This window comes from Vespula vulgaris, chromosome 11 (genome assembly GCF_905475345.1).
Source record: "Vespula vulgaris chromosome 11, iyVesVulg1.1, whole genome shotgun sequence".
Lineage (NCBI taxonomy): Eukaryota > Metazoa > Arthropoda > Insecta > Hymenoptera > Vespidae > Vespula > Vespula vulgaris.
In genome coordinates, this window is record NC_066596.1 from 992,501 (window position 1) to 1,010,465 (window position 17,965).

The 17,965-nt window shown below is 30.4% G+C and overlaps 1 protein-coding gene across 2 annotated transcripts in view; it reads left to right on the forward strand.

The window, feature by feature from the left end:
- The window catches only part of LOC127067632 (semaphorin-1A), a 277,942-nt gene that overhangs the window by 250,211 nt on the left and 9,766 nt on the right, over positions 1-17,965 (forward strand). The window contains exons 4-9 of one of the 2 annotated variants that reach the window (XR_007782690.1): positions 1,182-1,270; positions 2,877-3,018; positions 3,696-4,044; positions 4,635-5,251; positions 5,334-5,544; positions 5,627-6,021. Coding sequence is in view for 1 of the 2 variants with exons in the window: in XM_051002814.1 (XP_050858771.1) it covers positions 1,182-1,270; positions 2,877-3,018; positions 3,696-4,044; positions 4,635-5,251; positions 5,334-5,544; positions 5,627-5,897 (1,679 nt within the window). In the remaining variant the exon portion in view is untranslated. Of the gene's footprint in view, positions 1-1,181; positions 1,271-2,876; positions 3,019-3,695; positions 4,045-4,634; positions 5,252-5,333; positions 5,545-5,626; positions 15,342-17,965 lie in introns of those variants that run through there. The other variant, XM_051002814.1, reaches the window with a different exon arrangement.

Here is a 17,965-nt window from a genome sequence, read left to right on the forward strand (position 1 = left end):
AAGCTTGATCATGGATCTTATTAATTTTTTTTCTCATTAGAAAAATTGTACTTCTAAAATTGTATAAATATGATACGTGTAAAAAAATGTTCTAAACAATGTTCTAAACAATGTTGTAAGGAACGTATAAATAGAGTTCATGAGTGACATCACTCATCTTTTTCTTATCTTCAAAACTAATATCTCTGACTCCACGTGATACATTAATTATCTTCAAGTAAACAATATTCTAAGCAATATTCTAAACAACGTATAAATGAGACTCGCTAGTTCAGCCAGGCTTAGCCTTACGTCACTCATATTTAGTTTCAAAATTAATATCTCTAATTCCAAGTAACGGATTAATCGTTTTCGTGTTAAACGATATTACAAACAATATTCTAAACAATTTAATCATAAATTAGAATCACTAATATACTCAAATTTATCATAAATATTCCTCATTTTTATCCATAAAATTAATTTTTCTAATTCAATGTAATATATTAATTGTTTTCATATAAAACGATATTCCACACAATATTCTAAACAATATAATAATAAATTAGATTCATGAATATTATTCCTCTTTATCTATAAAATTAATATTTCTAATTCAACGTAATAATTAATAATTACTTGTTTTCATGTAAAATGATATATCAAACAATATTCTAAACAATCTAATAATACATAAATGAAGCTCATTGATATGATCCGGCTTGATGTCATTTTTATTTAAAAAATTAACAACTTTAATAATTACACGTAACATATTAATTTTTGTTCATACATAAAACTATATTCTAAACAATATTTTATTTTTAAATTATTCTAAACAATGTATAAATGACTTTTGCATAAACGATCAGTATATGACTTGACATTATTTATTTCTTTTTTTATCTTCGAAATTTTTTTTACTAATTTTCTCTTAATTCACCGTCTTCCTATAAAACGATATTCTAAATAACATTCTAAATAATTTAATGATAATTTCTACTTGCAGGTATAAGTAAAGTTTAATCTATTATTGCACATATTTATTTTCAAAATGAAATATCTCTAATTTCACATAGCACGTTAAATATTTTCATATAAAACGATATACTAAACAATGTTCTAAACATAATATATTTCTATATATATATATATATTTATTTATTTTTATGTAAAAATGTAAAATATTTATTTCGTTGCAGCTCCAAATTTTGTGAGTTCCATGTCCCAAGGTGACTTTGTCTACTTCTTCTTCAGGGAGACCGCTGTTGAATATATAAACTGCGGCAAGGTGAGTAACGATCGATAAATCTCTTGATTATCATCGAGGGAACGTAATTAAAGTGGAAATAATTCATTAAGCGCATTATCGATCGACTTATATATTCTGATAATATATTCGTAAACGAGAGTCACGTGGCATTCATTCTATATCTTTTCATTGCATCTTAATGATTTTCATTCTATATGCAACGAGCTATTATCAGATTGGCATCAGCGAGTAATTTTTAAAAATTATTATTTTAATATCAAAAAAAAAAAAAAACAAAAAGACTTTACTTACATGATTTAGAGTATTAATATCTTTTTTGTCATACTCTTTTCTTTTTTTATTTTATTTTATTTTATTTTTTTTTTTATTATATGACAATTATATAATTTTAATTATATAATTATATAATATTAATCATATAATTATAAAAATGGATCTGAGCAAACAATTTTAATAAATTACTATTTTAGAACTAAGCAAGAAAATATATTTATATGATTTAGTTTACCAATATCTTCTTTTTATATTTTCTTTTTCTTTTTTTTCTTTTTTTTTTTGTTAATTTTTCGGCCACATATCATGTATAATTGTGAAATGATCTAAGTAAACTTTTTTATCTTTTTTTACTTTTCATTGTCAATTTTTATTTATATCTTTCTAAACATTACATATGAATATTTATAAGATCGACTTAAGTAAAAAAATTTTAACAAATTATTTTATTAGTAATAACAAAGAAAGAAACAATTTAGATCACAAATTTCTTCCTTTTTTTTTTTTATTAACTTAACATTAGATGCACATCGTACGCAATTATGAAACGTGTTTAAGTGAACGATCTTAAAGAATTACTAGAATATTATAAAAAAAAGAGTCACTAAACACACACACATACATACGTAGACACGTTCTTTCTTTTCGAATTTCTTCCATCCTCTTCTTCTTTTTCATCAATATTTTTTTCTATATCATTATTTCTTTTTATTTCGTCAAAAAATATTATCTATAGAAATAAAGTTTCATTCTTTCTCGTAGCAACTGGTACTTTGGTACTTTTCTTCGGCCATTTCTTATCGGCCATTTAAGACGATTAAGTCTCTTACGATCAGTGGCCATTCAGAGTGAGCTTTTAGAGAAGGCCCGGTTTCTTTACCCATTCTCTATCGGCAAACGATTCCACCCTTCCTCCAGTCTCTTTACTACCTTTCGATCGAAGGAAAGTTCGAAAGCTGAGGGGTCAATTGTGAATGAGTCGTCTTAAGTCCTGCCCTCTGGGTTATTACGAAAGCTTCCCGTTGTGCTTTGGAGTTTCTCCAAGCTTTGACAGATTTCTAAAAGTTCAAAGACGATGAAGTTTGTGATGCTACGTAGTAGGAAAATGGACGATTCTTGATCATTCACTTCAAATAAGAAGATAAAAAGTTCAATTTAATAAATAAATACGTAAAGCTATCTATAAGGATAAGATAATGATTAAGACATTTCTTTTTTCCTTTTTTTTATTATTATTATTATCATCATCATCATCATAATCGTCAACGTGATCATCATTATTGTTGTTGTTGTTGTTGTTATCATTATTATTATTATTATTATTATTTCACTGTTGTTTAACTTTTTACAGGCCGTCTATTCTCGCGTAGCGAGGGTCTGTAAATACGATCGTGGTGGACCCCATCGTTTTCGTAACAGATGGACATCCTTCCTGAAGTCTCGTCTTAATTGCTCCGTTACCGGGGACTTTCCTTTTTACTTCAATGAAATACGTGAGTTATTGCGTTTCAGAGAGAATTTTTATTCTCTATGGATAAGTATACCTTTATTGAATCAAGATTGAATATTAATTATCGATTGTATACGTATTAAAAATACGAATCAAAAATTGTCCAAATATTTACTGTGACTGATTTATTCGAAATATTGTTATGATCGACGTGGATATATCGTAGAACATGAAATAATTTGAATTAAAGGACAATACTAAATTTAAAGAAAAAGTAAACATTTTCGATGTAGTAAATCTAACAAATGTTTGGAGGAAACATTTTTTAATTATATAAAGAGAGAAAGAATTAATAATTTGAAAAAAAAAAGAAAAAGAAAGCAAGTACGAATTATCAAAGTGTGGTAAAATTTGAAATATGCAACTAAGAAAAGCAATAAAAAAGAATAACAATTACAAATTAATCTAATCGATAATTATAGTTAGATATAGATGTACTTTTTCATAGATATATTTTCTATTCCTTTCATAATTTCGAAATCATTAATAAATAAATAATCAAAGAACGATTGCAAATCCTTAAAGTAAATCTTTTAATTTAATCGACTTAATGTGTTTGATATATAAATGTTCTTTTTTTTCTTCATAATTTCGAAATCATTAATAAATAAATCAATCAATAAATAATTAATTAAATAAATAATTAATTTCCATTTGCAGAGTCAACGACCGAACTGATATCCGGACAATATGGAAGTTTATCAGCCCAGCTGATATACGGCACGTTCACGACCCCGGTAAATAGCATAAGCGGCTCAGCTGTGTGCGCCTTTTCCCTTCAGGACATCACCGATACCTTCGAGGGTAATTTCAAGGAGCAAAGCGCGCTCAACTCAAACTGGCTGCCTGTACAAAGTGCCAAAGTACCCGAACCCAGACCGGGACAGTGTGTCAACGATTCTCGCACTTTACCGGACTTAACTTTAAACTTTATCAATACCCATTCCCTAATGGACGAATCAGTGCCGAGCTTTTTTGGTCAACCGATCGTTATACGCACCAGTTTTCAGTAAGATTTACTTCTCTTAATAATAATGTTAATTATCCTTGTTATTCTGTTGTTTTATTTTTTGATTTTTTGAAATTTCTTTTTATTTAGAAGAAAATTTATTTCTTATAAATTCTAATTTATTCTTTAGTATTTAACTATTTAATTATTGAAGAAGAAAAGAGAAACAAGAAATTGATTAAATCTAATCGATGTAGCAATTAGGCTTCTTACGCATACTACTTTTCAGTAAAATTTATTCTCTTAATAATAATACTAATTTTCCTATTATCCTGTTTTTTCTTTTCTTTTCTTGTTGATATTTTTTTTTTTTTAGATAAGAGAAAATTTAATCTCGTAAATTCTAACTTAATTTTTAATATTTAATTATTTAATCATTGAAAAAGAAAAGAAAAGCAAAAAAAAAGGAACAAGAAATTAATCAAATCTAATGCAAAAATCTAAAGAAGTCTAACTCACGTCTTAACAAATCTAATCTAACATGATCTGATCTAACTTAACTCGAGAATCTAAAAGAGTAAGATTCTTCTACATATTTTCTTGACACCACTTTGTATACGTAATACAAGTCGAATTTTCTGTAAAAACAGTTATAGGTTTACACAAATCGCAGTGGATCCTCAGGTGAAGACACCAGGTGGTAAAACTTACGATGTCCTCTTCATCGGCACAGATAACGGAAAGGTTATCAAAGCGGTGAACGCTGAGTCAGCGGATTCTCACGAGAAAGTTAGTCCCGTTGTAATCGAAGAGATCCAAGCGTTTCCATCTACAGTGCCTGTTCGTGGAATAAAAGTCGTCCGTGCTTCGCAAGCTGGTGATGGTTTGGAAGATGGCCGATTGGTTGTGATAGCAGATAGCCAAGTCCAAGCACTGAGGTTACATCGTTGTTACGGTGACAGGATATTGTCCTGCGGCGAATGTGTGGCTCTCCAGGATCCGTATTGTGCTTGGGACAAGGTCGAGGGCAAGTGTCGGGCATTGGTTGGTCCAGCTGCTACGGATGCCAGCAGATTTTTGCAAAGCGTAGCAACTGGCATTCATGCGTCCTGCCCACCAAGTAAAGGATTGAACAAGGACGCTAGTAGCGTCGGTGCCATTTCTGCTAATCAAAATAAATTCCCTCAGGATTCGATGATACCCAGTAAGGATAGTCAAGGTGGAGAGATAATCAATATCATGCACGACGAAGAACAAGAGAGTTCAGGTATATCAAAGTTATTATTTATTATTAAATCGATGCAAAGTTAACGATAAGATATATTTAATTCGATCGTTAAACGTTAAAGGTCCAGAAGTATCAGCCGCGGATTCGCCACCGCCACAATACAGCGTTGAGACCTTAGTAATGGCCGTAGTAGCCGGTGCTTTGGCAGCATTACTCGTTGGTTTCGTAGCTGGTTATCTCTGCGGTCGAAAGTGTAGAAAAGATGAGGATGATAACTTGCCGTATCCCGACACGGAGTACGAATACTTCGAACAACGGCAAAACGTCAACAGGTAAAAACCATCGATTTATTCTCAATTCGAAAAGTACTTAATAACTAATAACAAGAACAAAATGTATCTCTATTATCGATAGGTTAGCACCTGAGCCAAAGTTACTGCCGCAAGAAGAGGTTACCTATGCGGAACCAGTTTTGGTTCCACAACCGTCTAAGATGCATTCGCCAAAGGGTACCATGAGAAAACCACCGCCAACCCCAACGGAAACATTATTCCAGTTTCCAGATGGTTATGGTTTCCGTGGTCCAAGGGATAATTTTGGTACCCTTCGTTCCCATCAAGGGGATGCGTATCGTCGGAACGATGGATTCGCGACGACACGCAGCGTTAAAAAGGTTTATCTCTGAGAAACGAGCGAGGAGGGAGGTGGCCGTCACCGGAGCTTAGGACGGCCAACACGGAATCGTCACAACGCGAGCTCAGCCGGTAGAAGTAGTCGCGCTGTGACGGCCTCAGGGGGACAGTCCAATCGTGAGTTAGCTGGCCCGAGGGCACTCGAGTCGCCTTCGCCACCCTCCAGCGTCTCCTCGAGTTCCCCCTCCCCTCCCTCCTCGTCGCCATCGCCGACCCTTGTACCGATCGCGATGAGTGGATCGCCACCACCGCCAACCCTAACGCCACCCTGCAGTTTCATATATCGATCATAGTCCTCGATTATTCCCACGGCTATCACGTACCCTTCGACACTCTGCTTCTACCATCCCCGTTAAACTGGGGAAGGACAATGGATACCTTCTTAATCGAGAGTCCTATATTAAGCGTTCCCAAAAATGTATAGAGAGAAGACTCACACGGATAAGTCTGATGCCGACAGTGTAAGTGTGCGAAAAAAGAGTGAGAATGAGAGAGCGAGAGAGAGCCTGAACTGTGGTTCGTTTGGTTTTTCTTTCGTCTTTTTCTTTTCTTCTTCCTTTTTTTTTCTTTCTTTCCTTCTTTCTTTTTTTTTTATTATTATCGTTATTATTATTATTATTATTGTTATTATTATGATTATGATTATGATTAATATTATTATAGTTTTTGTTTCTCTTTTATTTTTCTCCAATCTCTCGTTTTTCTTCTTCTTCTTCTCCTTCTTCTTTCGTCATCGATGCAACTCAAACGATGCATATTTCTTTTTTGTTTTTTTTTCCTCGCTTCGACGATGTTTCAAGGGAAGGAAGGCATTTCGAATTTTCTTTTTTTCTTTTCTCTCGTTTTTTTTTCTTTTTTTTTCTATCCGAGATTAAGGATTATTACCAATTAATCTTTTCACCGCTGTAGACACTCATGATAATACTTCGATAACTGCCGTATATTGTTAGCATAACGTTACCGTAACGTTGCTGTTGACGCCATTAAAGCGATTAATTATTTATTGTTAAGCGTTCTAACGTTCCTTCGTATTTAATTAGATCGCGAACGTCAGTCGATCATAAAAAAGACCGGTCAAATCTTATTTGAACTTTATGTGTTTTTCCTTTGGCGTTGATAAATGCGTTATGGGAATTGTTGTTTGATATACGTCTGAGCGCAGAGGGTTAATAACCTGTTAGGCTTAAATTTAACTATTCCAAGTTATTCAAACGACGTTACTCGCGAGCCCAAGAAAATAAATGATCGTACGTTGTTGTTCATATTGAAATTTAAGATTAAACGAAACGATCTGTGTTAAACAGATAAGTCATCATTTTAAACTCTTGAGTATCCGTTTGAAAAACTTAGCGGATCGAGGCTCGCCCAGCTCGAGTCAAGCAGCCGAACATGGTGTGACGCTTATGTTTTTCGTCGTTCGTTTTTGATAAAAAAAAAAAAGGGAAACAAAAAAAAAAGGAAGAAAGAAAAAAGGAAAAAAACGAATTTCGCACATCTTTCCTTTTATAATACGTTCTCGTTTCTCTTTGTAATACTCGATCCCCGCCCAACACCCCTCAACCCCCTTCTCGTGCGTGATTGTGTGTGAATATGCGCCTGAAAGTGTGAGAAAGATAGAAAGAGAAGGAGAGAGAGAGAGAGACAGAGATAAAGAGAGAAAGAGAAAGAAAGAGAGAGAGAGAGAGAGAGGATATATATTATGAAATATTTTCATTTTAGGATTATCGTACGATTATCGTATCGTTAGTTCTTTAGCGTGGCACTGTTTTACATAAACATCGGATAAGAGTCCCGTGAAAGTTCGATCGTTTGATTCGAAATTTCGCGCTAATTGAATGGGAAAAAGTCGTTTGAAGCTTAACAAAAGATAAAAGAGAAAGATAAAGAGAGAAAAGAGAAACAAAATTAAATAAAACGAGTAAACAAACAAATAAGCAAACGAACAAATAAATAAATAAACAAATGAATGAATAAATGAATGAGTAAATAAAAGAATAAATAAATAAATAAATAAATAAATAAATGAATGAATAAATAAATAAATGAATGAATAAATAAATAAATAAATAAAAATTAACGCAAAAAGAAAATGGCGGTAAAGTGTTCCAACGATCAGGCTCGATTGACAAAATAGTGCAGTAGCGTGTAAAAAAAGAAAAAAAGGAAAAAAATAAGAAAAAAAACGGAAAAAAATATAATAATAATTATAATAATAATAATAATAATAATAATAATAATTATAGTAATAATAATAATTATAATTATAATAATTATAATAATAATAATATCGTAACCTCCACTATTTTATTAATTGTCCGTCATGGAGTTATTGTAAAACTGTGCGCCATTAGTATTACGACAAGGCTTTTTTCGTAAAGTCAATTAAAAAGGAGTGGTCAAAGAAGAAATTAAAAGTGTGGAGAGAAAAGAAGAGGAAGAAGAAAGAAAAAAAAAGAGCGAAAAAGACGAAAGAAGAGAAAAGAGAAAAAAGGAAAAAGAAAGGAAGAGAGGAAGAAAGAAAGAAAGAAAGAAAAAAAAATAATAGGGTGACTCTATCTTCGGACTCATCATGCAATTTTTCTAACGTTGTAATATTTAATGCGAGTGATCGATAGTGCCATTAATATACTTCACGTAATACTACTGCGTGCCTCGAAATTGAAACGTTCTTAGCGACGTTAGCAGGAAAGTTCTTTCGCGTATGGGCTGATTCATAAGCGCGCGCTACCTTACTTGTATTTTTTATTAGAAAAGGTAGATGAAAATATCTGCTTCGCTGCACACTCGCGTGGTTCTTATTCGTACGTAGATACATACACATACACACATACATAAATACGTACGTATGCACATATATACATATATATATATGTATATATATATATATATATATATATATATATATATATATATATATATACTTCTTTCCTCGTCTCGAATTTAATCGATATCGATATCGTGTTTTCCTTCTTCTTTTCTTGCTTATTCTTTTTTTTCCCTTTTTTCTTTTTCTTTTTATTTTCAATTTCTAATCCTTTTTAATTTTAATTCGTCCTCGTCGTTACTTAACTAAATCGTTCTTAGAACGTATTTCTCCTCCAATCTAATCTTCTCTCCCGCGAGACGCGTACTTAAATATAAAGGAAAGTAATGGAAAATGGAAAAAAAAGAGAGAGAGAGAAAAACAAAAAAATTCTTGAAGAATTCGTCGTTTTTGTCAAAAATATATTCGCCAGGAAAAGTTACTATCGTTTTTCTCTCTAGTTTTTTGTTCTGTTTTTTTTTTTTTCTTTTCTTTTCTTTATTTTTTGTTTTTCTCTTCCAAATACAATATCGCATTGTTATCGTCTTTCCAAACGCGCGGTATTATGGTCTTCAATTCTTTTTTTCAAATGACTTCTATAATCGTCTACACCCGCTACCACTCCCTACCCCCTCCATCGCCGCCGAATTTACTTTTAAAAAAAAGAAAAAACAAAAAGACAAAAAAGAAAAATAATTAACGATCATCCCAATTAACGCTAAGTGTATAAACTACGAAAGAATGTAAATATCTCGTCATAATTTCTAATCAAAAGTGTTTATGCCAAATATAAAAAAAGTTACGATGATGATTATAATGATGATAATGATAATGATAATGATGATGAAGATGATAATGATAACGATGATAATGATGATTATAATGATCATAATGATAATGATGAAGAAGTTAAGAATTAAGCAACGTTTCACTTACGATTGTCCAAGAAATAATAATAAAAAGCGAACGAACGAACGAACGAACGAACAAAAAAATAAGATTAAAGAAAAAAGATAAAGAAAGGGAGAGAGAGAAAGAAAGAAATGGAAAGAAAAGTATGCTACTTCATAGAATCGTGGTGATTGCTATTGATTATTGATTTATACACGCGTTATAAAAGATATTAAAAGAAAAAAGAAAAAAAAAATGTGAAAAAGGGAGAGAAAAACATATTCGTCGTGATAAAGTCCAATACTTTGCTGTTACGCCTCGTGGTTCCGCAGATAAAAAATAATAATTAAAAAAGAGATAAATAAATAAATAAATAAATAAATAAATAAAAACGTTAAGCGTCTTGTTACACTAAAAGGAAAGGTTAAAAAAAGAAAAAGGAAAGAAAGGAGGAAAATTAAAACGAGAAAGAGAAAGAAAAACAGAGAAAACAGAGAGAGAGATTGGAAAGAGAAATTATGAAAATCAAGTATAATAGTTTTTTGTGCACACAGTGTTTCGGAAACGCGCTTTTTAACATCCGCACATATACGCAAATATGAAAAACATATACACGAAAGCTTTGAAAGAAAGAAAAAGAGAAAGAGAGAGAAAGAGAAAGAGAAAGAAAAGGAAAGGTCAAGTTAATGTAAAAGAGAGAGGGAGATAACATGACTTGTATGTATTATATAGGACACATATACAAAAAAGACATATTATACTGGAGTTAAGAGTTATATGAACGATTTAAAATTGAGATTGAAAAAAAAAAAAAAAAAAAAGAAAAAAAAAACGTAAGAAAAAAAAAACAAATCAGTCCATCTGATTTTGAGCCCGATGTTGTATATCTCTAGGACATCTATCTTAAAGTGCTTCTTATTTCAGTATGTTTAGAGATAAACGCGTATGTGATATATTCTATATGATGAAATGTTTTTCTAGGCATTGGAAGAGAGAGAGAGAGAGAGAGAGAAAGAGAGAGAGAGAGAGAAAGAGAGAATGAACGAGCGAGCGCGCGCGCGCGAGAGAGAGAGAGAGAGAGAGAAAGAGAGAGAGAAGAATGAAGAGTATTCGATTAAATTCGAACATATAAGAGCGACGAGGACAAAAGGATATTCATTTTTGTTCGCAATTATTCGTAAAGTTCGTAAACTTGAATTTTATTAAATATTAGATGTAATTATACTAATCTATCTTCTACATATATTATATTATATTACTATTTATTTAATTATTGATATTATTATATATTATTATATATTTTAGGGGTTCGTATTCAATTATATAATTTAATTATTTTAATTATTATTATACGTATTTTATATATAGTATATATATGTGTGTGTGTGTGTGTGTGTATGTATATATATATGTATATGTATATGAAGACATACAAATGTACAACTCGTAAGATTTGTTTCGATCTAATCAGAAATATATTCTGACGTTCGAGTTGAAAATATACCTACACATATATGCATAAACATACGGAGAAAAAAAGAGAAAGAAAGACATATACATATATGTATATTATAGATATAGAATGAGAGAGACTGACGTTTATCCAAAGTCGAGAGGAGGAGAGCTTTTATTTATCCTTTTTGTGAGATAACAATGGCTAAAGGATTAGGATGGCCTATCTATTATACGTTTCGTGGACCTTGAAAATTGCGAACAATGAATCCTCGACTCGGCGTCTGTAAATTCTGACACGTACACTACACACGATATATACACGAAAAAATACCAACACGAAAGAAAACAGAAAAAGAGAAAGAAAGGAAAGAAAAGAAAAAAAAACAGAATACAAAAGAAAAGAAAAGAAAAGTGAAAAAATGAGAGAGAGATAGAAAGATAGATAAATAGATAGATAGATAGATAGATAGACAGCATGCGCTATTAGTTATTTTTTAGAATACGCTATTTTATTATTAATTATTTTATTCGTTGATCGACGATCGTTGATTAGAGAGCGCGATACTCGCCAAGAAGTAACGAAAAAAGAGGAAAGAAGAGAGACATAGAAACAGAGAAAAAGAGAGAGAGAGAGAGGGGAAAAATTAATATTTTTAAGAAATACACAACCTTCCCAAAAGAAAAGAAAAAAAGATAAAGAAAAAGAACAGCAAACGAGAAACACACACATCCTAGAAACGGTAAGACTGAAAAGGCCCCTTGGGCGAGCCTAGATCCACATTCTTCGTTGTTCTCTTTATGAGTCGTTTGAAAAAACAAAAAAAACAAAAAAATACACCTACACAAAAGAGAAAGAATGAAATAAAAAAAAGACCGATGAGATGAAAAACAGAGATGAAGAGAGATAGAAAGAGAAAGAGAGAGAGAGAGAGAAAGATGGATACCAATGGACATTACTTTGATTTTATCGACAGTACAAATTTCATCGCATTTATTATTATTATTATTATTATAAGTTGACCAAAAAGCTTTATTTCGATTTCACGTTTGGATTTTCATACATATATATATATATATATATATATATATATATATATATACATACATACACATGTATGTATGTATATTGTAATTTAAATAGGAGAACATGCAAATCGCGATTGATGGATACTAGGATCGATATTATATATTTTATCGGTATTCTGTTCCTTGATTTTTTGTTACTATTTTTTTCTTTTTTTTTTACAGATCAATTCGTAGTAAATTATTCTTTTTTTTTCTTTCCATTTTTTTTTTTTTTTTTTTTGAAGAAACTTCTCGATACAAGGAGACAAACATATTACATTACTCACGTATGTTACATCTCTGCAATTTATCTTTTTATCTTTTTATTCGAATTTCGTATTGATTTTCAATCGTATCATAAACGAAATGATTAGGTATAAATTTGTATAAGTTTTAAATTCAATTTCAAAGACATCAAGAAAGAAAAAGAGAGAGAGAACGAATTGTGAAGATCTAACGTTTTTGTCTCTTCGTATTTTACAGTCCTATATATTTATTATGAATCACAATAGTCAATTCGATGCAAGAGATAAACAGAAAAAATGAAAAAGAACTAGATCTGCGAATAAGTCGACGAAACTTTTTTCAGACCTCTAAACGATTTTTACGTCATAAATACGTTGATTAAAGGACATATCGCAAAAGTAAGGAAATGAATGAACTTTAAATTAAAATTAAAAAAAAAAAAAGAAACAGAAACAAGAAAGGAAAGAAAAGAAAAGAATGCGATGATCGAATAGTTCGTACGCAAAAAACGCGCCGCGACTTATCCCGCGCGCCATTACCACAATGCTGCCGATAAATAGTGCGAAGAAAGAAAAAAGAACAAAAAAGAAAAAAAGTCGAACTAGCTAACTTAATAACATAGCAAAAAAAAAATATATAACGTCAAACGAAAAAGATCGATCCGATATCTTTTGCCAATTGTTAAGACGCGAACGCGTTTTATGACTCCGATTATTATCTAATCAATCAATTTTACAGATTAGGTGTAGTAATTTTTTGTACGCTCATTTCTCGCGTAATTGTAAAACACGACGACTTTTCTAAGTTTTTTATTAATATATAATATATAAACACGTAAATATTACTAATACGTAAAACGGGGGTGTGTGTGTGTGTCTGTGAAAAAAGAAAAAGATAGGTAGATATAAAGAGAGAAAGAGATAGAAGAAGAAAAGGAAGAAGAAAGGGACATGTTCAATAAGATTTAATAGAGTTGATTATTTTAGTCGAATTTTTTTTCCCACTAGAAGAAATGAGACGAGAAGAAAAAAGAGAGGGAAGAAAGTAGAAACAAACAAGTAATAATAATAATATTAATAATAATAATTAAAATAATAATTATGAAAAACAGAAAAAAAGATTGTGAAAGAAGACTCAGGCACGATACCAAAGATATTAAACATGTTTAACTAGACATCGTTGGTCTCATTGTGATGGTTACTCGTTAATTAGAGGCGCACAAATGTCCGTTTATCGAATTAAAGAAAGAGAGAGAAAGAGAGAAAGAGAAAGAAAGAAAGTGAAAGAAAATAAAGTGTAAGGAAAAAGGAGATGTGATCATTTAGCACAAAAAGAAGAAAGACAAACAAGGAAACCAGAGACACGTACTTATTTATATTCAGATAAGCATCTCATTCGAAATAATAATAATAATAATAATAATAATAATAATAATAATAATAATAATAATAATAATAATAGTAGTAGTAATAATAAGAAGAAGAAGAAAATAGTAATAATAATAAATATTATTATAATAGTAACAATAATAATAATAATAATAATTATAATAACAAGAAAAAAAAGAAAAAAAGGCAAAAAAAAGAAAGAAAGAAAAATACTGTTCAATGATCATCTAATGTGGCCACTCACGCATCACACGCACACGCACACGCACACACATATAAAAACACAAAAAAGATCACACCAACAACACACACTCGTTATTACAAACAGACGTTGTATTTTGTCTGCTGAGTTTAAATATTCTCGCGATTTATATGATCTATAAGATCGCGCTGATTTTGAAATCAAGTAATGCATGAAAATGTAGAGACGAAAATAATACGAAAGGAAAAAAAAATGATTATAATTATAATAATAACGATAATTATTATAACGACGATATTATTTATAATATTAATGATTATAATAATAAATATATATAATAATAATAATAATAATAATAGTTATAATAATAATAATAATAATAATAATAGTAATATTATTAATAATAATAATTATGAGAGCTCGCCCGTGTGTCATGACGGACATATTTTTCGAGATAAATGGAACAAAAAGAATAATACAACATATACACTCTCACACATACATATACCCATAACTATAACCATATACATACACGTACACATACACATATACATGTACATACATATGCATATACATATGCATACATACATACATATATAGTGATAGCGCGCTCGATGTTCACAAAAAAAGAATTTATGAACCGGGAAAGAGTAAAAAAAAAAAAATGAAAAAGAATGAGATATAGAGAAAGAGAAAAAAAACTTATGATATTATTGTTCAGCGTTGATGCTACAGAATAAAGAATAATAATAATAAAAGGGAAAAAAAGAGAAGGAGAGAGAGAAGAGAATTTTGTATAAAACGTGTTCAAGATGCTCGTACGTTCATGTTGTTTAAGCCAATAAGGAACGGATTCCATCCAAAACGACGAGACAAGACGAATATAAAAAAAAAAAAAAAAAATGTGTAACGACTATTCATTTTTCGATGAGCGCGAAATTTGATTTCATTGGTCATTCGCATTTTTCATTTTTTGGTATTATTATTATTATTGTGGTTGTTGTTATTATTATTAATTATTTCTTTCTCTTTTTTTTTCTTTCCTTCCTCTCTCTTGCATTTCATGATCGAAGGAAGAAGGAAGATTCAAAGAGGACTTAAAGAATAGATCAAAAGAACGAGGAATAAAGAAAAAGAAATGAAAAAAAAAAAAACAGAAAAGACACTACATAAGAAAAATAAAATAGAATCGTGTTTGGATAATTTTAAAGAGAAATTCGCGAATCGCGGGACGGTTTCATGCATTATTTCATTTCAAATGTGTCACTTCTCGCTTTAAGTGTTTTCTTTTCTTATCTTTCTTTTTTCTTTTTTTTTTGTATAATGTGTGATTTGAGAAGAAAGAGAGAGAGAGAGAGAGAGACGGAGAGAGAGAGAGAGAGAGAGAGAGAGAGAGAGTGAGAGAGAGAGAGAGAGAATAACAAAAAAAGAAACGGAGAATTAGTCCAGTTATATGAAAGATTATAAAAAAAGAAGTGAAACAAAAAAAGAGAAGGGGAGAGAGAGAGAGAGAGAGAGAATGAGAATGAGAGTGTGAGTAAGAGATGATAAAAAATATGATAGAATGATAAATAATTACTTGAGAAAAAAAAGAAAAAGTCTCCTTGTTCGAATTTTGATGGAGATTTACTTGAGAATGATGAAAGAAAAAAAAAAATTGTATGTGCGTGTATGAGTGTATGTTTGTATGTTCGCACGAGTGAGCGAGAACGCGAAAGAACGAAAGAAAAAGAGAAAGAGAGAGAGAGAAAGGAGTTTGATGACGCAAGTTAAATTACACGAAGTAGAGTATTAGTATATAACGGTATAAATATATATAAATATATAAATATATATATATATATATAAATATAAATCTATATATATATATATAGAACGCTTCAAACGTATATATTAATGATACATATATATATATATATATATATTATAACTTTTTATAAATATATTTTTCCGTCGAAGTCTAGCCTAGTTGGAGTAACGTAAAACACGATTACGAACTATTAATTTATCCGATTTTATTATACATATATATATATATATAATATACATATATATATGTATATATATATCTATATATTTATATATATATATGTATATACATATATATATATATATATATCATTGAGGAACTAGCGGTTATATAATAATAATAATAACAATTTGGAAAAAACTTTAGGCATCATAGTTATATAATAAATATATAAAGTATCGCGAGTTGTATGAGAGCAGAAAAAAAATGAAGAAATAAAAAAAAAAAGAAATTGTAACGAGTACGGCGTTGTAACGAGGTTGATGAATGATGATTAGTAAGTACATGTGTACCTAAGAAAAAAAAAGGAAAAGAAAGAAAGAAATTTCGATTAAACGAAAAAGGAGAAGCGATATGATTGGTTAGAACGTTCTCCAAATTATGGAGGAGGCCATTTTCGCGATCGCCATGAGATCGACGATGTTTCTCTTTTTTCGTTTTTTTTATTTCCTTTCTTTCGTCAAGACTCGAACGTTTTAAAAGACTCGTATCGAAAACAATTTCGAACGGTTCGAAACGTCGAACGAGTCGGACGGCGAAGACGTTTACGATTCCTCTATTTGAGGTTAAGTCGTAATAAACATTGTTAAAGCGATTAACGTGACGTCTTGTCTCTTCTGTAAGAAGAAATAGAAAGAAAGAGAGACACAAAATGTTCGGAGGTGGCTTTCTAAAACGAGAGTCCAAATCTCGTGCCGGGTTCTCGTTACATTTTGAAATGAGCGAGTACTGATAATTAATGATACTAATAATAATAATAATAATAATATAATAATAATAATAATAATGAAATAAAAAAATAATAATTATAGTAATAATAACAATATTAATAATAATGGTAATAATAATATTAATAATGGAAATATTAAATAATGATAATAATAATAATAATAATAATAATAATAATAATAATAATAATAATAATAATCATAATTAATGATTAATAATAATAATAATAATAAAAATAAAAATAATAATAATAATAATAATTACGATAACGATAATGAAATTGCGATAAGAGAAGATTTATAAAGAAAAAAAAAAATAAAATAAAATAAAATAAAATAAAATAAAGCCACTATAGCATTTATCAACGATAAAATTAATGAAAATGTATAACACGTATTTTGCTTCTTCCTAATACAGTGCCGTTTCGCTATTTTTTACTGTAATTAGAATTCGGCTGTAATGTATGAAATGAAATGATTAGACAAGATGGCGGATGGTGGTGGAGATTAGAAAGGGAGGATGATGGTGAGCGAGCATCAGCAGCGATCCAACGCGATGACGCTCTAAATCGCGTTGGACGAGAAGGAAAAAAGAAAAAAAAAATGAAAAAAAAATAAGGGATATATATATACATATATATATATATATATATATATATATATATATATATATATATACATATTTCGCTCGGCCACATGTAATTATGCTAATGTCTCTCTTTTTGATAACCGATAAGACGCCCAAGCGTGTGCGATATCGTGAAAATGAATTTCTTATATGGGAAATCCTCCTACCCCCCTCCCCTGGCCATTGGCGTTGACACATATGATGATCGTTGTCACGTGTACACGTTTGTGTGTGTATGTGCGAGTGTGTATATAGAAAAAAAGAAAAAAGAGACAAAAAAAAATGGAAAAAAAAATGGAAAAAAAGAATAGTATCGATCGTGTCGTCATTGTTGTCAGATTCGAGAGAGAAAGAAAGACAGACAGAGAGAGAGAAATAATGATATCTAAGTCCCTCAGCTTCGCTTCTGCCCCATGCGTGGTCCCATTCGAGCGGCCATCTTGCTTTTCTTTCCCTCAGCCGTCAACCTCCTCGTAGCCTTTTCTTTTTTATTTCCATTGTTTTTCTTTTTTTTCTTATTCTTCTTCTTTCTCTCTTTTCTTTTTCTTTCTTTTTTTTTTTCAAAACATTCACGCTCATTTGTGCAAGTGTGATCAGCTACAACGGATACGAGGACGAAAAGAAAC